Source organism: Orcinus orca, chromosome 13 (genome assembly GCF_937001465.1).
Source record: "Orcinus orca chromosome 13, mOrcOrc1.1, whole genome shotgun sequence".
Lineage (NCBI taxonomy): Eukaryota > Metazoa > Chordata > Mammalia > Artiodactyla > Delphinidae > Orcinus > Orcinus orca.
Genome location: NC_064571.1, coordinates 8,674,665 through 8,696,131, shown reverse-complemented (window position 1 = coordinate 8,696,131; position 21,467 = coordinate 8,674,665). Strand labels below are relative to the sequence as shown.

The 21,467-nt window shown below is 39.5% G+C and overlaps 1 protein-coding gene across 6 annotated transcripts in view; it reads right to left on the bottom strand.

Annotated features, from left to right (window-relative positions):
• The window catches only part of TMEM131 (transmembrane protein 131), a 193,912-nt gene that overhangs the window by 56,433 nt on the left and 116,012 nt on the right, over positions 1-21,467 (bottom strand). For 5 of the 6 annotated variants that reach the window (XM_033401857.2, XM_004277772.4, XM_033401856.2 and 2 more), the window contains 6 exons: positions 21,338-21,460; positions 15,845-15,925; positions 12,045-12,195; positions 11,890-11,946; positions 10,900-10,961; positions 2,681-2,789 (listed from right to left, as the gene is read on the bottom strand). In XM_033401857.2, coding sequence (XP_033257748.1) covers positions 2,681-2,789; positions 10,900-10,961; positions 11,890-11,946; positions 12,045-12,195; positions 15,845-15,925; positions 21,338-21,460 — 583 coding nt within the window. The remainder of the gene's footprint in view (positions 1-2,680; positions 2,790-10,899; positions 10,962-11,889; positions 11,947-12,044; positions 12,196-15,844; positions 15,926-21,337; positions 21,461-21,467) is intronic. The other variant, XM_033401863.2, reaches the window with a different exon arrangement.

Here is a 21,467-nt window from a genome sequence, read left to right as displayed (position 1 = left end):
TTCTCAACCTTGGCACTACGAACATTTTAGGCCAGGTAAACTCGCTGTTGGGTGGCAGAGTGGCTGTCCCTGTGCTCTCCGGGATGTTGGGCGGTGCACAGGACGGCCTCTTGCTAGACATCAGCTGTGACAACCAAAAGTGTCTGTAGACGTTGCCAAACATCCCCTGGGAGGCAAAACTGCCCAGCCCCCCAAGTTGAGAACTGCTAGTTTACAGCTGGATTAAGAAATAACAGTCCTTGTGTGGCCAGAGTCTTGCTGTAAACACCAATAAAGTAGCCTGGTGCAAAAAATGTCAAGAGTTATGAGCTCTGCCTTTTTATATTAGCCAACCCTAACCTATAGTGTAAGAGGAGGCATATACCCTCCCTGCCATCATACTGTCCTCACAGATGAAGTAAAACCTTTAAGTTTTGTAGCACTTCTGAATCGTTCCGTCTGGAGTTACAGAAAAGAGTCAGTTGGATCCAATCTGTGTACCCATTAGATGTTCTTTCCAAAGCAAATAAAGAAGCTGTGTATCTTTATCCCCTTTAAGTACTTCAGGAACACTTCCACTTATGAGAAGAATTTATACGTAAGTTCTGCAAATGTTTGTTATCCAACTTTAGCACAAAAAAAGAACAACAAAAAGAATGGAGTGACATCTAGTATGTGGCTTATGTACGGACAGCGCAGATCCAGATTTTTGAAACTCCCATTAAACCTTGTTTCTTTCTGCTTTTTACTGTAGAGCCGTTTCTGGATGCTTTAAATTTTTTTTTTTTGCTATTTATTCTGACATAAGGCTGATAACAAGGGCCATAATTCAGGCATTTCATAGTATCTAATCAAGTTATATTTTAGCAATGAAGTGGTCAAAACCTCAAGAAAATTCAGTTAAAAATTATAAAGAGTCATGAGTTGATGAGACATGCTTGCTTGGTAAGTGAACACTGTGGAGTTAATATTCATGGCACGTTCTGAAATTTTAATTTTTAAATTAATTAATTATTTTGGCCACGCCTCTCGGCTTGCAGGATCTTAGTTCCCCTAACAGGGATTGAACCCAGGCCAGTGGACCGCCAGGGAATTCCCCTGAAATTTTTAAAAGTTAAGTAAAACAAGCATTTCTTAGCAATCTCAAGGGTAATATCATTTGTATTGGAATCCGGGGTGGTGATGGGAGAGGTGGGAGGTGAAAGGTGGAGGGATTTTCCCATGATAATAAAAACCACTCTTAAGAAATGTAGCACCTGCTTTAAAAGATGCTTTCCCTTGTCTCTGTGTTAAATTTTACATCATTTCTTTAAGAAACACTTATTTTGGAGTCTGTGATCTCAGAACCACCATTCCTGACTTTCATTTATCTCAGTGGAAATAGTCACTGTATTGTCAATACAGGAGCTGGAAAAGAAGAATGGGGGAAGTACACAGCACAGCTGCCCCAGTGTACACCCCCCCCCCCCACTCCTTGGATTTATCAGAAGGGTAGGTCCTACACGTTGTTCCTGGGGTCAGAAATTATTACTGGTTGCTCTGTTTCTCCGTAAGGGAAGACAATGTACCTACTGATACTGACACTGATACTGGTGGTCATGGCTGGTATCTTAGCAACACAGAAGACAATTTATCACACATTTGGAAATATCTGGGCTATCAAGCCTTCTACAATACTGATTATTTCCTGACAGCTGGACTATGGAAGTATGCCATGTATTTAATCTTAACTTCTTTGGGAGTTTTCTCTGAGCTCATAGGATGAACACTGTGCTGGCAGCCAACTGTGCAGTTGCTCCAGATTCTCCCCCAGACTCTCCATGTGCATGGAGTGAGCATAGATGCTCTCACAAACACTGTGCCACACTCAGTAGGTCACTCAGTGACCAAATATTCTCTTCTGATGAGGAGCTTAGTTGTAAAATGTGGACCATGAGTAAAGATGGCTTTATCCCGCGGCCAAAGCTTAAGCTTCGGGGCTCCTCACTTGCCCGTGCCCTTATGAGCCAAGTCCCACTTGGAGTTTCAGCTTTCATTAAATTTAAATTACACATACAGTCAGACAGCCATTACATCACTACTCAAAAAATGTTATGACAGCAAATTCAGTAAATGTTCTAGTAAAGTGGGCAAAACTGAATAAAAACATGCTATTAAAATATGTTAAAGTCTGGGTTAATATTTCAAATGTCAAAATACACAATATACGTGTTGGAAATCATTGTTATCTAATTTGACAATTCTATCATGAAGGCAGTTATTTTAGTTTAGGTAGGACAGTCTGCCTCGTTAATAAAAGCCAATATATGAAAATGTTACAGAAAACACTTTATTTCTGCTCTTAAATTCAAACATGCTTCTGAAATTCAAATATATATTCACTTAATTACAAAAATTAATGACTTCATAATTAAGGCAAAGCATAATAGGTACATATGTAAAAGAGCCCAGATAACAAAAATTTAGTTCCAACCCTAATGTATTTGCTGATATTAATTTAGGTTTATGAAGTTAGAATATTTTCTTTCGTGAAACAATCAGATAAGAGTTGGTGATGATTTACAAGAAAAACCAACCTAACCAGTACTATAATATCTGACTGTAAAATGGTCTGGCTTTCTATATTAAGATGTCAACATAGACGCCTTCTAATTTATCAAAATAAGAGCACTCTATCAGAGAGAAAAAGTTGAACACTTACCATCAAAGCTGATACTTGCAACCTTGGTATATTTACTTTCTGAAGCTTTTAATGTAATTGGTTTAAAGTGTACCGTTATAGCGTCATTTTGTGGTGTAGGTCGAACACTCTGCAAAGAGAAAAATTTACATAGCATTATTTTAGTCTAGTGGTCCAGTTTATAGTGAAAAGTAAAGCAGAATCAAAACTTGAAAAGTTTAACTTTATGTGGTCCCTTTAAATGGAGTAGGCTAAGCTGACAAGACCTCAAATTAACTTCATTAGACTATTTTTATGAAATAAAATGATGACCAGAAGGAAAATGATAAAGTGACTGTAAAAGGTACAATGGGTATGAATACATAACATAGAAGAAAAGGTATTTATTTTCTAAATGAATGCCTAATTTATATATAAGAGAAAGGGACATGAGGACTTATGACAGGGGCTGCACTCCCAGCTGTGGGGTGAACTGTAAGGGAGCGGATGGCAGGGATGCGCAACCTGCAAGAGGTCAGAACGCTTTCAACTTAACAAAGTAAGAGCTTTCTGTTCAAACAACTGAACCTAAAACAACAACAGTAAAAGCTTGCACTTTTTGAGCAAGCTTAAAAAATAAGTACTATTTAAGTGCAGTTACTTTTTTAATATGATAATCCGCACTGACAAAAAGCATTTTTCATAGGAAGGGCCCTTTAAAGATACCAATTTCCTTCCCTGTTTTACAGATGAAGGACATCTTGCAATACTGAGTGATGTTTCAACAGCTTGGCATCCAGAGACAGAACTGGAAACCAGCTGTTCTGACTTGGTCCAGGGCTCTTCACCTGGCATCCTACTGCCCAAACATACACTAATGAAAATTGTGGTATTGAACCCAAGTCTTGATCAAAAATCTTCTTTTAGAATGCAATTTGAATACTACTTTGATTTCAGAACACTTCTGGGATTTCCATTGAATTTTCAGGGGCTTTATAAACTTGTCAAAGCAAGATGTTTGCAGTAGAAAGGAACACTCATCAGGCAATCGTGCTAACATGGGCACAGTCAGATCCCCATGAGCCACCAGGTTCTTCCTCCAGCTCCCCACCCACCTTTTCTGCTCATTTATAAAGGTGGAATCTGCCTATAGAGAATGAAGGACAGTCCTCTGAAGGCACAAGAAGCACCTCAGAAGAGTGTGAGGAAAAGCAGTCTCTTGCATTGTGTTTCAATCATAGGAAAAAGTTGGTTACATACAGAGTGATGACAGACACTGCTTTTCAGTCCCAGTCAGCAGGGCGCCTTCCTTCCCACTGCTGTTAGTCCTCGGGTGTCTTTACTAGGCCTGGGAGGATAGCCCTGCAGTTTCCTGTGCTAGAAATCTTAATTGCCTTAGCTCTTGGCCTCAGGCTCTCCCAGTATTTTAACTTTTTCTTTCTTCTTCTTTGAGAACTCCTCATTTGCTTTTTTTTTTTTTTTTTTTTTTTTTTGCGGTACGCGGGCCTCTCACTGTTGTGGCCTCTCCCGTTGCGGAGCACAGGCTCCAGACGCACAGGCTCAGCGGCCATGGCTCACGGGCCCAGCCGCTCCGTGGCATGTGGGATCATCCCGGACTGGGGCACGAACCCACGTCCCCTGCATCGGCAGGCGGACTCTCAACCACTGCGCCACCAGGGAAGCCCCTCATTTGCTTTTGAATCTCTAATGGAGCTGGGAGTTGACTGGTTCATATCAATATATTTACTATCAATAAGCTTGCTGTTATTAGCAATCATTTAAAGTATGAATCTCTTCATTCCTTGAAGGGTATGTATATATGTATATGTGTGTATGTGTGTGTGTGTATTTTTAACAGTAAAACAAAGCGGTTTGACTATAAGATAAACTACAAACTGGACAAAAGGTTCATTTGGTTTCATCACACTACACTAAAAACTTTTTCCAAAGGAAAGGAAAGCAGTATAGAAGTACAGGTGAGACCCAGAGTGATGAGTTTACAACAGAAGGATACTAACTATTTAACCAGCAGTGTGAGTCTGAGTAAGCTGCCCATTTACTCTGGGCCTTATTTCTCCCACCCGTAAAATTCTAGAGGTTGGATTAGATTTTTTTCTAAGTTTCCACCTATCTGAAAAATTTTGTGATTCTATTAATTTTGCTGGTTTTTTTTGGTGGGGGGCTGCACCACACAGCACGTGGGATCTTAGTTCCTTAACCAGGAACCCAGATTGAACCCGGGCCCCCTGCAATGGAAGTGCAGCGTCTTAACCACTGGACCACCAGGGAAGTCCCTAATTATGCTGTTTTTTTTTTTTTTTGAATTAGACACATTTATCCTGAGGTCAGGATCTGTTAGAGAGATGACCGTATAAAGCCTTACAGTTTACAGAGGACACATACGGTTCCTAATTCTTTGACTTACTCTATTGATTATGATACAGCAGCAAGGGAACCTTGACCATTTTCAAACACTTAAAAGAATTTAAGTGGTGGTTCATCAGTAACAAGCACAACCCCATGTCAGAAACAGCTAAGCAATGTTATCTATTACCATACATAGTCACAGTAAGTAGTAAGAACTAAGAATAAATATTTGATGAAAAAAATGTTTTTCTCACATGAAACACACTTTAAGATTTTTCTTACCAGAGGAAAACTTTACATTCAGTATTATTACCTTAAAACATGTCACACTAACAGTAAAATAATATTCAACTGACTCATGTTTTATACAAATGGTCTAAATTAAATTGTTCACCTGTTATTACCATTAAAAGAAAAAAAATCCCCCAATCAGTTAAAACCTGTTTTCCAAGGAAACAAAAACAAAGAGAGACAAACAAGCAAAACACTTAAATAGCTGGCTCATTCTGACAGTTTTAAATGAAAAATAATAAATAATCATTAACTTGTAATAAGCATATTTATACTAATAATATATTTTAGTACCAGTCACTAACTGTTGCTTACTTAAAGATAATCAAGAAGTGGAAAAAATATGGCAAGATTCCCAGGAAAGGCAGTTTGCACAGGCTTGAAGTATACTGGGTTGGTCAAAAAGTTTGTTCCGGAAAAGACCGAACGAACTTTTGGGCCAACCCAATAGTTCCAGCCTTTCTCACGACATTCATACCCAACTAATGCTCCGTAACTCTCAAGTGAAACTCAAGGCTCAGGACATTCTGAAACTACTCAACTACTTTGAGCAAGCAAGAAAAATAACCTTTCAGTATATAGCGATTGTATTTTTAACAGTAGGTGCACAAATGAGCTAAGGTCCATGTCAAGTTGACATTAGTAAAATTAATTAAGTACAGCTGTGGTTTTTATTCATTAATTAGCAAGGAAACTTCATACAAAGGTGCCTTAAGACATCTCAGGCAAACTTATTCCATCATTTATATAGTATTGTTTTATAAACATTGAGGAAAACCATATTCTCAAAGTTGCATTATAGACAATGTCAGGAAGGCTTGGACCTGGGCATCTTGTCCATTGACAGGTGAGGAACTTATATTTGGAGCTGCTTCCTTTAGTGGTCTTATATCTTGAAAGATGAAGAGACTCTGAATTCCCTGAAGGGGAATTTTAAACAACCCTCTGGGTTTTAGCCTTGTTGAGCTCATCCTAAAATTCTATATATTTGTGAAATGGAGGGAGGGAGGCACGCTTAAAAAAATGCACCAGTCTCTAGGTCTGGCATATTATGGAGAAAAACACAGGAAAAACCTTGGGAAGCTCTCTTAAAACTCAGTTTCCATGGTAGATGGGCTCATCCCCTGGCTGATGAGGCGAGGAGTCCAAGCTACCGTCATTTCTCAAGTGGACCATGCAACAGATTTTTAACCTTCTGCAGTTCATTCTCCACAAGCAGCTACACTGACTTTTTACAACGCATAAATCAAATGACATCACTCTCTTGCTTACAATTCTGTAACTTCCCATTGTACTTATAATAAAATCTAAACCCCTCCCAGGGCCCCAGGAAGCCCTGCTTGACTCTCCAGCCTTCATCTTTTCCATTCAAACCACCCCCTCAACTCTGCTTCCCTTGACATCAAAGCTATTCCTTTGCACTTGCTGATCCCTTTGATGGGAACACTTGGCCACCAGCTTTTCTTATGGGTGCCTACCTCTCACTCTTGAATTATGACTGCAAACGTCAGCTCTTCAGAGACGACTCTATCTAAACCAACTCCCTCCCCGACTTACATGCCATTCTGCTTACTTCTCAATTTACAATTATGCTGCATACCTGTTTGTCTGTCTCCCAGCTAAAAAATGAGCTCAGTAAGGACAAAGACCTTGGTTGTCTGATTCCCTTCTGTATGCTCAGTACTTAGCACAGAAGCTAGCATATAGTTGATGCTTATTAAATATTGACTGAATGAGTGAATGAAGGAATGAATGAGGAAATGAGATAAAACTACCAAAACACTGGCAGAGTATAGGCTTCGGATGTTAGAAAAAAATACATAGATAGGTAGATACAAATGTAGATCTAAACACATATACATAAATCAATAGGTTAATGGGAATATTGAATATAAAACGATATAGTCATAAAGACTTGATTAATAAGTATCATTATACTCCTAATATACTTTCATGTAACTTGTACATTTTACAGTCAAATTAAGTCACTTAAAAATAAAAAGGTCTGACTCATTTTCCCTATTTGGAAAACAAGGACCTGAGTACGTTACAAGAGAGCTGTATCAAATAAGGTAATCTGTGTAAAGAACCTAGATATGTCTAACCCACGGTAAGAAAAATGTTCACTTACAGTGTATCCTAAAACTCCTTAATAAAAGAGAAAAGGAGGAACATGGGCCTGTTTATATTGAATTACCTATCATAAATGAATTACATTTTTTCATTCACATTCTTAGAATTGCTAATTTCATTTTTCTAGAAAATGTTTATTGAAAAAGACATTTGTTTGAGTCTATTTATTGTATGTAAAAAGTTAGACCAGAATGCTTGGGCTAAGTAAATGCACTTTCCCATCAAATCTCTAAGCCCTCACATTTGGAGAAGTGACTTCAAGGCCTGAAGTCTGCCCCCAAAGCATGAGAGTTCCTCCTCTGTACAAGACATCCCACAGACTGAAGAAACCAGTAAGAGACAAACAGCATGCAGAACACATAAAAAGTAAAAATTATCTGACATCTCAAACGGAGGCAATGGCAAGTGATCCACCAATAGGCGGGGTCTGCTCTACAGGCAAATGTGCTGCTGAATCCCAGGACGTACGGCCAGACGGTGTGCTTCAGGAGTTTTCCTTCGTGGAGGTCAGTGCCCTGAGCATGCGGGCAGGAAACGGCTGGGGAGGGAGTTGTGTGCACATCATCACGTATGCGGTAACTGTGCTTCATGATGCCAACTGGGCTCAAGAAGAAATCCAGGACCGAGAAGTTCAAAGAACTTCTTGTAGGCTGTAGCCAAAGCAAGCTGGACAAATCTAGCAGAAGGAATCACGCTCCATTGCAGAGGAGAGTCTGATATGGTAAACTAGGACATTTGAACAAAAGGAAGCACAATTCTGAGTACAAAGTGAGATTTTAAAATGTTGTAACAGAGCAGTGGTTATTAGGCCTTTGCATTTCACTGGTAAAATCTAAAATGTGTGTGTGTGTGTGTGTGTGTGTGTGTGTGTGTGTGGAAGTCTAACAGGTTTTCTAACTTTTTATTTTGCAAATGTGAGGATGTTGGTGGCAGGGAAGGAGAAATTCCTACTATCTACTACCTTTCTTCCTAAAACAAAGGGTATTTTGGTATCAAACCAAAGGAAAAAAAAAGAAGGAAATTAACAAAACCAAAAGTTGGTCCTTTGAAAAGGTCAACAAAATCAACAAACCTTTAGCTAGACTGACCAAAAAAATTTTTTTAATATAGAGAAGACTCTAATTGCTAAAAACAATTAAAGATGGGCCATTACTACCTACCTCACAGGAAAAAAAAAAAAAAGTATTATAAGGGAATACTGTGAACAATGGTATGCCAACAAATTAGATAACTTAGATGAAATGAAAAAATTCCTAGGAAGACATAAGTTACTGAAACTGGTTCAAGAAGAAAAAGAAAATCTGAACAGGCCTGTAGCAAGTAAAGAGATTGAATTAATAATTTTAAAACTTCCCACAAAGAAAAATCCAGGCCCAGATGACTTTATTGGTGAATTCCACCAAACATTTAAAGAAGAATTAACATCAATCCTTCAAAAACTCTCCCCAAAAACAGAAGAGGAAAGAACACTTCCCCACTTATTCTATTAAAAAAACAAAAACAACCCTCTCCCAACTATCTACTACCTTTAATAATAAAACAACAAACATTTTAATGTCAAAGAAACAATGACATTATCTCAGAATAGTCCTTATCCAGAAAGGGTGTTTACAACTTTATGTTAATTATGTTAACATATACACACTCATATTTTTATAAATATTTATATTGCTTTTTTTTTTTTTTTTTTTTTTTTCCGCGGTACGCGGGCCTCTCACTGTTGTGGCCTCTCCCGTTGCGGAGTACAGGCTCCAGACGCGCAGGCTCAGCGGCCATGGCTCACGGGCCCAGCCGCTCCGCGGCATGTGGGACGAACCCACGTCCCCTGCATCGGCAGGCGGACTCCCAACCACTGCGCCACCAGGGAAGCCCTATATTGCTCTTATTTTGCTCATTTTTCTATAGACTTGTGAAAATTTCAATACAGATTAAAGAGGCAAAAACAATCACTAACCCCTCAGTATAGCAGTAACAGTCAGCATTATGTGTTTTTTTTTTTTTTTTTTTAAGAAAAATATAGTATCAGAGTGGCTAGGTCAAAGGAGCTGTTCCTTGTCATCTGTGGAAGGGTCCCAGGCCCTTGAAGACTTCACCAAGGAGCAGGGGCATGAATCCCAGCAGACTCAGGCACCTTCAGAGCAGGTCCCTCTCAGTCGGCCTAACACTGCAGTGCTAGGAACCTCAGGTTGGGGTAGTTTCAGCTCCACTGCAGATTGGGGGAAGTTCTTTACCATAGGCGTCCTCAACCCCCGGGCCGCAGACCGGTAGCAGTCTGCGGCCTGTTAGGAACTGGGTCGCACAGCAGGAGGTGAGCGGTGGGCAAGCGAAGCTTCATCTGCTGCTCCCCATTGCTCGCATTACGCCTGAACCATCCCCCACCGTCCCCCCACACCCACCCCGGTCCGTGGAAAAACTGTCTTCCACAAAACCGGTCCCTGGTGCCAAAAAGTTTGGGGACCGCTGCTTTACCAGACCCCATTCCCCTAACCCACCCCCAATCCTCCTACCTAGCAGGAAGAAATACTGGGTCATATGGAAGGACACTGCTTAGACTATGACTCTACTAGTGAGCAAGGTCTACCTAGATTTTGCTTTAGCTCACAACCTCACCTCCTGGTGAGGTTCCCAAGTTACAAAGAGAATAAGGGAAGAGGAAAGCAGTATATTTTTATTATAACCTGTGCTGATGGCAGAAAACCTAAATTCAGAGAACTCTGATAAAATGAAATAGATCAGATGGGCTTTGAGACTTAACAGACTGTTGCCCATCCCTGCCCAAACCCAGAGTTTACCACCAAATGGTGGAATAGAGACCAAAGAGAAGAGAGTATACAAACCCCAAGTGACGGGAGAGATGGTCATCCCAGGTAACCACATTTTAATGCACAGTGACCTTGCTCACCATCTCATGACACTCCACTTCCACTTACAAGGCATCAAAGTCACCTGTTCTTCGAGTATGTGTGAGGGGGAGAGAGGACCCTAGTTTACAGTGTGCTGTCAAGGGTAACTACGGCAGCTGCAGGTTAGAAGGGGTACCAGAGACAAATGTTAACAGCACTCAACCACTACCTACCGGATTTCTTTGCTTCCTTATTTCTCTCTCCAACTCATCTGAATCTTTTCTTCTCTCTTTTTACTTAACTGTACCTTAAGTCTAACAACCCGTTTTTCTTTGCACATGGCACGCAGATCCTAGGATTTATCAGACTCTACAGGCCTAAACAGGAACCTCATGAACTTTGGTTCACACTTAGCTTGGAGAAGATTGTCCACATGCCCTTCTCATCCTGAAAATCTGGTGATTAGAGAGGCAGAACAGGTTTCTTGTATCACGCTTTGAACCAAAGTTTCACCAGGTCACCATAAAATAGAATCCCTTTAGAGCAAGAGTTTAATCATTTTAAACTCTGTCATAAGTTTAAAAACAAAGAATATATAAATTAGGAAAAAGAAAAGTAAAAACTTACTGTTATTGGTACATCTTTTGTTCCTGAATTTAATAAATGAAGATTTAAAACTTTTGGTAGATCTGTTAAAATTGAGGAAAAGAAAATATTTCTTAAAATGGTATGCTTTATAGCAAGTTAGAATCTTTCTCTTTTTAGATATCAGACTGAATGCATTTTAGAATGTGAACTAGAATAACAATCACATTTATAAAAAGAATGTGACAATCACACTCCTTGACAGGAACTGCCTTACTCTTAAGGACAGTGAGTACTATAGGAACTGCCCCCTCCTAAACAATCGGACCAAAAAACAAAAGTTTTCATTGAAATTGACGTTATCACTATCTTTTAGTTTCCCAGCAAAGCATGATGAAGCAATTCAGTAAAGTACAATATAAAATTATTATATTAAAACCAAATCTAATTTTCAAAAATGAGTCTTCAATCCTAAACAACCAAATTTTTAATTACATATGGCCCACAGGAATCCCATATTACAGGTACTCTTACTTTTCTCTTAATAAATCCTTTTTTGGTTATTTTCAATTTTAGAATTTGAATTCTTTCTCTGACTACTGGGGACCAATTTCTAACATTACGTTATTATAATGCAATTGAATAATCCATATCTAAACAAAAATCCAGCAGTCAATCTTTTTACTTCCTTTATTTTACTATTAAAAGAAAAGATTCAGCATAACTAAATAGGTGAGAAACTGGATTAAGAAACTAACAAACGACCTGATGCCTCAATCTTCCATTTAGAAGACTTAAGTTACCCATGACATTGCTTTCCCCTCTTGTAAGCAGTGGTATCCCTCAGAGGAATGGGGTATAAATCACTATGGGCTCTGAGTTCCCAAAAGCAGATTTCTACAAGATCATGTAACCCACTGAGAAATAACTTTCAAAGCTGAATTAATTACAAAGGAGTTAAAGTAGAGCCATTCAGCAATGAATACAGGGATTTTTTTAAAAGACCTATAAAGACACTGTCTCTTTTTTTACCTTGTGTTCGCAGTGTACCAAAATCTAACATTTCAGTTGAGGAATAAATTCCAGGAGCTTGGAAAAAAGAAAAGTAAACAATTATATTTCACTTCGCCAGAGTAGGATGTACTGAAACCAAAACAAACTTGCAGCTCCTTTAGTCATCCACTCACCTGTAGTAACTTCCACCTCAACTGGAAGAATGATAAACTCCGTGCTGTCTGAAGCATTAGTCTTTATTCTTATGAAAGCTGTGTGATTATCTGCTTCTCTAGATGAAAAACTGGCTCTCATCACTCCCTTGGTTTCATAAGGAGGAATTTCCTGACAAGTTAACAGACCATAATGTAGCAAAACCACCACAGTTTACTGAATAAGATGACATCACCTGAAAGATGCACTATTATTTTATACACTAAGAAAAAAAACATATTGCCAATTAAATATATTCATTCCACTGATTATAACACACAGTCCAATTCTGGAGGATGTTAAAAACACACATATCTTAAAACTAATGAACTATGGTGTGTAAAACTGAGCAAAATGAAAGAAATAAAATTATATGAAAACAAACTGTCAGTGGCAAAATCATCTTAAGATGATAAGTGATTAAGATAGAGTTTATCTATAAAAATCAATTACTATTTGATGTATTGCTGGTGCTTGGGTATATAATTCAGTCCTGAAATTCTCTAAACAACAGAGACATCACCATCAGAGGGAAATTGCTTTTCCAGAAGTTTACAGGATTCTCTTTTTTTTTTTTAACAGATCTTTATTGGAGTATAACTGCTTCACAATACTGTGCTAGTTTCTGTTGTACAACAAAGTGAATCAGCCATATGCATACATATATCCCCATATCCCCTCCCTCTTGAGCCTCCCTCCTACCCTCCCTATCCTACCTCTCTAGGTCATTGCAAAAAGGATTCTTTTTTTTTATTATTTTTTTAAACAAAATTCTTTTAATTGATGGACTTCCTGATACATCTCTGTAATACTTTTTTCCCTACACTTTTTAGCTGCATACTCATTAACTGTCTCTTCATATACAACAGTTTCAGAATATACTTTTATTTTAGCTAAATAATGTTTTATTTATTTATTTATTTTAACATCTTCATTGGAGTATAATTGCTTTACAATGGTGTGTTAGTTTCTGCTTTATAACAAAGTGAATCAGCTATACATGTACATATATCCCCATATCTCCTCCCTCGTGCGTCTCCCTTCCACCCTCCCTATCCCACCCCTCTAGGTGGTCACAAAGCACTGAGCTGATCTCCCTGTGCTATGCGGCTGCTTCCCACTAGCTATCTGTTTTACATTTGGTAGTGTACATATGTCAATGCTACTCTCTCACTTCGTCCCAGCTTACCCTTCCCCCTCCCCGTATCCTCAAGTCCATTCTCTACGTCTGCGTCTTTATTCCTGTCCTGCCCCTAGGTTTTACAGAACCAGTTTTTTTTTCTAGATTCCATATATATGTGTTAGCATATATATGGTATTTGTCTTTCTCTTTCTGACATACTTCACTCTGTATGACAGACTCTAGGTCCACCCACCTCATTACCTCATTACAAATAACTCAATTTCATTTCTTTTTATGGCTGAGTAATATTCCATTGTATATATGCACCACATCTTCTTTATCCATTCATCTGTCGATGGACACTTAGGCTGCTTCCATGTCCTGGCTATTGTAAATAGAGCTGCAGTGAACATTGTGGTACATGACTCTTTTTGAATTATGGTTTTCTCTGGGTATAGGCCCAGTAGTGGGATTGCTGGGTCAAGTGGTAGTTCTATTTTTAGTTTTTTAAGGAACCTCCATACTGTTCTCCACAGTGACTGTATCAATTTACATTCCCACCAACAGTGCAAGAGGGTTCCCTTTTCTCCACACCCTCCCGAGCATTTATTGTTTGTAGATTTTTTGATGATGGCCATTCTGACTGGTGTGAGGTGATACCTCATTGTAGTTTTGATTTGCATTTCTCTAATGATAAGTGATGTTGAGCATCCTTTCATGTGTTTGTTGGCAATCTGTATATCTTCTTTGGAGAAATGGTCTTCTGCCCATTTAGGATTCTCTTTAAATGCTAACCAAGAGAGAGTAGACTCTGCTCTCCTTTCATTTAAAACCTAACAAAACAAAGCTTCCCAAGCAAATCCACAGTTCACCAACCGTGTTCAGTAAGGCTCTGAGCATGTAAGATAGCATAACTTTTTAGGCTCATAAAAAGAGAACACTTACATCTACACTAGAAGGAAGACTCACTGGAAAAAAAATTTGTTTTTGAGGTATAATTCTTTTCCTGGTTTTTGAATAATCTGGCTCCTTCGGGACCACCAGAGTTTTTCTGCACACACCTTTTGGCCTATTTTAAGAAATCCCCATGGTTTAGAATTTACTGGTCTTCACTTGCCTCTACTCTCTTAACTTTTTAGTCTCAAAGTAGGAAAGAGGTGACTGGAACCCTCCTGGGCCCACTAGAGATAGACCATCCACTTCCCCATCTTTAGGAGCTGGGGTTTTCTCATGTACACTGAAATGGGCTGGGGGTGAGGTCAAGGCCAATTGACTTTTTCTCACTCTAGATTTGTAGGAATAAGTCACTATATCTTTTCTCGTAGCTGCTAGGAGTATTAAAACAATCTGCCATGTCTGCTACCATTCGTTACAGTTCTTAACTAATCAGAAATCTGAATTTTTTAATGTTTATTTATTAGAATCCGGTTATATTTCATAGTAAATTCTTAGTTCTTCTATCTAGAATTATAATACAAATTTAATTGCTTATAGTTAATTCTATGAAGCACTGTTTTATACACTATTTCTCCCAAAGGCTTTTCAAACAATATCGTAATTTCAAGGTAAATCATTTTTGTGAAAGGATATAAAGAGACCATCCATTACACATTTCTACCTGCTAGAGTGTTTCTACATCTTAGAAGTTAACCTAGTCACTGACAAATCGGTTTCTAAATGTTCAAGTCAATATCCTAAAAGCGTCCCCTCCACGTCCCTTCCCTGGCTGAGACTGGTCATATGACAGAATCTAGAGGCTGTGTGTGTTTAACAGAGCAATTAACAAAGAAACTTTGATGTTCAGAACCTATTCATAGTGGTCAGATCCGTGTGTCTTCAATTACGAATGAGCAGCGATTTTAGTGACCTTGGTACAAGAACTGCATTTTCTATGACTTTCCCTTCTTTGATTAAAGCTGGGTAGGCAACATTAAAAAAAATAAAAACAACCCTCCTATGGCAGGAACCTTTGTAAATAAGGTAGTTACTAGGTATTCATTAATCTGTTAATATTTGCTAGTATTCTCCAAGAAAAAGTGGTTCTCTAACCATGGACACAGAGTACTGTCAAATATTAAATAGCATTAAATGTGGCTATAGACCGCCTAAAAATTTAAAGTTTCTAAGTCATCAGGAGGGCCTGACTATGTTCCCTCTGCAAATGGCATCTCCTCCACCAACAGTGAGTATGCGTGTTCAATGCTTTACCTTAAAACATGGAGCAGGTCCTTCTCACGTTTTTTTTTTTTCTTCTTCAATATTAGTGTAAAGCATATTATAAATGATTAGATTCAGAGACAACTTTACTAATATTATTCTGAGGAAGAATAGTTAAAACCTCTTTCTTTCCACACAGTGGGTTAGAGCTTACACCAATTTTTGTTCACTGCTCTTTCCAAAAATTACTATTCTATTTCTCTCTGTCTCTCCAATTTTCAAGTATATGTGATATAAATTTATTTTATCTTTTTAAATTAATTTTTACTGGAGTTGCTTTACAATGTTGTGTTAGTTTGATATAAGTTTAATATTAAGACAATAATTACAGAAAAGTCACCCGTATTTCTTCAGGTGATGAGGAGTTAAGTATTTTCTGGTGTATTTAAGAGAATAACTGGTTTCATGCGAGCTCACAAGAGAGAACACGTCAGCACTCACCCACAGTTTCCTGGTGCCTCCCTGCTGACCTGTCGGAAGTTCGAGGTGAAGATCTCCTCCACTAGAGTACATTTCTACAACCTGTGACAAAGGAGCACATGATGGTTAAGTCAAAATCATGTTTTCAATGCAAGTGATTTGCTGTTATACAGAAACGTTTGACACCCTAATTGTTCATCAGAAAAAATTTAAAGACGTTTACAGATATAAATGTAGGGTAAGTGTGGTGTCACATCACCAGAGGCAGTGCTCATATGGGTAAGCAATGGTGGTGTATTTAATTAAAGCAAGGTAACTTTGAAATATTGAACTCGGAAATAGTGTAGCTGTTTCAGAGACTGGATTTTAGGAAATCCAACCGTAGGACATTTATTTCTATTTTTTCCTAAGGAAACAGTTTATGGAAAGTATCATATTTTAGAAATACAAATTTTACAGTTCTTATAGTAACACAAATGCTTCTTTATTCACACATTTATAACAAGATCTAGCAGCAGATCTAATAACTACTGTAATTGTGACATAGTGAAGAGCATATCATTCTTCAGCATATGCAACAATATCAGTGCAGTATGAAAATATTTGAAGACTTCTGTAGCAAAATCACAGCTACTATTAATGTATCTCTGTGGCTTGTACCTACACCCACGATTGTTTCTTTTAAATATTTATTTATTTATTTGGCCATGCCGGGTCTTAGTTGCAGCAGGCGGGCTCTTCACTGCTGAGTGCAGGATCTTTGCTGCGGCATGTGGGATCTAGTTCCCTGACCAGGGATGGAACCTGGGCCCCCTGCATTGGGAGTGTGGAGTCTTAACCACTGGACCACCAGAGAAGTCCCAACCCATGATTTTTAAAAACTGTTTACTGAGGTATAATTCATGTACAATAAACTACACATTTAAAAAATTATTTATTTATCTATCTATCTTTGGTATATTGGGCCTTCGTTGCTGCGCACGGGCTTTCTCTGGTTGCAGCGAGCAGGGGCTACTCTTCCTTGTGGTGCCTGGGCTTCTCATCGCGGTGGCTTCTCTTGTTGCAGAGCACAGGCTCTAGGTGCGCGGGCTTCAGTAGTTGCGGCACGTGGGCTCTGCAATTGTGGCTTGCGGGCTCTACAGCGCAAGCTCAGTAGTTGTGGCGCACAGGCTTAGTTGCTCTGCAGCATGTGGGATCTTCCCGGACCAGGGCTCGAACCTGTGTCCCCTGCATTGGCAGGCAGGTTCTTAACCACTGAGGCACCAGGGAAGCCCTAAACTATACATTTTTATTTTTATTTATTTTTTTGCGGTACGCGGGCCTCTCACTGTTGTGGCCTCTCCCGTTGCGGAGCACAGGCTCTGGACGTGCAGGCTCAGCAGCCATGGCTCACGGGCCCAGTCGCTCCGCAGCATGTGGGATCTTCCTGGACCGGGGCACGAACCCGTGTCCCTTGCATCGGCAAGCGGACTCTCAACCACAGCGCCACCAGGAAAGCCCTATACATTTTTAAAGTGTACAACTTGATGAATTCTGACATGTACACAGGCATGAAGCTACTACTATAATTACAATATTAAATAAACCCTTTACCTCCTAGAGTTTCCTCATGACCTTTGCAATCCACCTGTCACCCTCTGCCCTCTCCCATCCCCAGGCAACCACTGAACTGCTCTTGGCCACTCTACATTAGTCTGTAGTGTCTATAGAGTTTTATATAAAGGGAACCATACAGTATGTACTCTTGTGTCTGGCTGCTTTTATTCAGTGTAATTATCTGGAGATCCACCATGTTGTTTTATGTACTAATAGTTCATTTCTTTCTTTTTTTTTTTTTTTTTTGTGGTATGTGGGCCTCTCACTGTTGTGGTCTCTCCCGTTGCGGAGCACAGGCTCCGGACGCGCAGGCTCAGCGGCCATGGCTCACGGGCCCAGCCGCTCTGCGGCATGTGGGATCTTCCCAGACCGGGGCACAAACCCGTGTCCCCTGCATGGGCAGGCGGACTCTCAACCACTGTGCCACCAGGGAAGCCCAGTTCATTTCTTTTTGATTTTATGGATATGCCACAATTTTTGATCCATTTACTTGCTGATGGACATTTGGGGTGTTTCCAGTTTTGGGTCACTACAGATGTTTGGTCACAACGCTGTTATGAACACCACATTGTATACGTCTTTGGGTTTTCACGTGCTTTCCTTTCTCTTGGGTAAATACCAAGGAATAGAAGAGTCATATGGCAGGAGACTTTTCTTTAAAGGCAAGTAACCCTATCTCTTAAAAATAAAGAATATATTTAATTAAATGCAAATTTGGGGTGAATGAGAATGGGTAGAAAACCTTTACTTGTTTTATCACAAAAGTCCTCTAGGAGTACACAAAAAAAGGATAAAGCAGGAAAAACAGCAATACTTTAGCATATGCTTAAAGGTTATTGTTTTTGTTTTTTTTGTGTGTGTTGTCATTACAGTGATGCATTTAGCAAAGACTAATGAGCTAGGATTTTCTCTGAGTACTATCACTTGCCTTCCAATTTATTAGTGTTCCCCTACAGTACTGTGTTAACAGTAACGGCACCTTAACTGATGGGGTGACTGCAGAACTTTTTCTAAAAACCAGAAAACATCATGTATTATTTCATTGAATCTTCCAAGGTATTAAGGACACAAGCCTAACAATGTTTGGAACATAAGATTACAAAGGTAGGCTACTGATAACAGGAAAGGGAATAAGGAAATGAGGACAGATAAAGGCTAAACTATAAAATCAAAGGACAGATTACATTAAAACTAGGACGACACACTCCTGATTTTTAGTCCAGTGCTAGTTTTCCTAATATAATAAAGTTTAGAGAAAAAAAGGAAGCCGACAATATATACAAAATATAATTTATGTAAAAAGATTCCCACGAAGATGTTAGTTTTTGTGTGCCCACATATCTTCACACAAGCACACAGAAAAAGGCCTGATGTGACACACGGAGATCACATGACGGGTATCGCCGAGGAAGGGTTCAGGGCTGGAGCTGTGCTAATGTAACAGTCACCTGCTACATGTGGTTATTTAAATTGAAATTAATTGAACTAAAGTAAAACTGAATGTTCAGCTCTTCAGCCACCCCAGCCACAAGTTCAGGTGCTCAACGGCCACCTGTGGCTGGTGGCTGCTGCACTGGACAGAGCAGACACTGAACTCTTCCATCAGCACAGGGAGTTCTGCTGGACAGCATTGGACCGGAAGGTAGCAAGTTCAAAGGGACTTTTGCCTCACACGTTTGAATTGCTGACATTCTTTTTTCAATGAGAACATACTCGTGTGTTTGTGTTGTACAATGAACAAATCAGATGTAATTTCTTGCTTTACAATACTATCTTAAATTTAAGGACAAGACTCATATTATAGGACTCCCAGGTTAAGAGTGCCTTCCACACAACCTACCAGTTATAAAGGCAATTAAGTCACAGGAATGTGACAGACATGATAGTGACTATAGTTAAACTATACCGTATACCTGAGACTGATATAATGTTGTATGTCAGTTATACCTCAATTAAAAAAGCGCCCATCAGATAGGGACTTGGATTTTCCCTTTAAAAAAAAAAGCACTCCAGGGGCTTCCCTGGTGGTGCAGTGGTTGAGAGTCCGCCTGCCGATGCAGGGGACAGGAGTTCGTGCCCCGGTCCGGGAAGATCCCACATGCCGCGGAGCGGCTGGGCCCGTGAGCCATGGCCGCAGAGCCTGTGCGCCCGGAGCCTATGCTCCGCAACGGGAGAAGCCACAGCAGTGAGAGGCCCGCGTACCGCAAAAAAAAAAAAAAAAAAGCACTCCAGATAAACAATCTATTGTTTCTAAGAGGGCAACTTTGGCGTTCCATTTGCTCTACTGTGCGCTGATGAAAAGTCCGTTGTGGTAAATCTTGAATTGAAATGTTATATAACTGAAAAAGACTAGATGAACAAAAGAAAAAAATCACTATTGAATTCAGAGATAATTTTTCTAGATTATAGCTTGATGACTCCAAAGGCTGAGGAGCAAAGGCGCAGACTGTAAGGCTACTAAGGTAACCGTAGATTAGCCAACATCTGCTGAGTCTGTAACCTCCATCCTTCCAAGCAGGAAGCGAGACCCTCAGTCCGTGGTGTGGCAACCACAGAGAGGGCACATCCCTGGGTGCTTTGTAACACTGCTGCTACAGAAGAGTGTGGCAACTCATGTGGCAGGGTCTGAGAGAATGAGAGGACAGTTTTTATGTCTTGGACTGAAAACAGTCAAGAAAAGAAAAATAGCAAGAATTTATGAGGTTTCTGTATAGATTTGTAATAAAAGTTAGCCAGAACAGGGAAAATTCACCATTATCCAAAGTAGCAAAAGGATATAAACGACAGACTGATGATGGAGAGGAAATACTTTTCACTTGTAAAAGCAGGAGACAAGAGCATTTTCCTCTTTTATGATCAAGATATCCAGCTACAAATAATCAAAATTTGGGTGGAGTGTTTTTATTCGTAGCTATCCTCACCCAGTGTCAGCCAAGTTTGGGGGTGAAACCTCTCTTGCTACTAAATTCCTAAGCATTTCATAATCCCAGCTCTGAATATCTTGTCTTGTTCTTTCTTGTTTTCACCTTCACTGTTTATGAGCCCTTCTACCAGGGGGTTCTAAGATGGCAAAAACCATTTCGGTTGCCAAAGCGCTGTGGCTTACCACGATGCACGGTATTTTCCCTCCACCTGCCATTTTCAAGCCACCACTAAGTTCTGCAGTACTGGGGTCCTAAAGAACTCTACGGGCCCTGGGTGTGGACATTAAGGACTGTTCTGGAAAGCATCCACATCTCCTTCCAACACAGACAACAAAACTAGAAGCTACAGTGGCAGCAAATGTTACACGGCTGGAAGTCACTGGGGGCATGGGGTGGGGTTTTTATTTTAGGAAATATTTGAAGGAGTGATGCCAGTCACGCCCACTGTCTTAGAGACAAGGGACGAGTGAGGAGGGATTTCAAATGTGAAAATAATTATTACTAAAACATTGGGTAAGATATGAGTTGGATTTTTTAAAATAAAAATATAAGTTGGCTTTTAATCAGTGGTTCTATACTACCCTTTCCTTGGATTTTAATTTCCAGGCTGCCATCACGAAAAACTTATTATTATTAGAAATAAATACGAATACTGGCTTAAAAAATTTATACTGGGACAGAAGGAGCTGAAGGCAAGAAAAGCAGTGGCCTTGTATAGATGAAAACTCTTCTTAAATTACATGTACAGGTGCTTAAAACTAACACCAGAGAAACCACAGTCATTTTAAAAATGGTTCCAAAAATTCGATAACTGGACTGATATAACCCCAAATTCAGACTACAAGCTGCAATAAAATAATATCTCTCTTTAGTACTATTATTCAGTACCACGTTATTTTAAATAGTCTTGAAAACTGTAACAAACTGAGATTTCACGTTAAGCATTAATTTCCACTAAAGTTAAACACATTCAAAATCACCACCATAAACTCACCTGTAAAGGCTCACTGTGAGGATTGTGTATGTTTATTATAGGCGAGAAACTGCTATTCACAGGGACTCTGGCCCCAAGGAACGGCCTCAGTCGGTATGGATTTGGAACTCCAATACCAAATACCTGATTC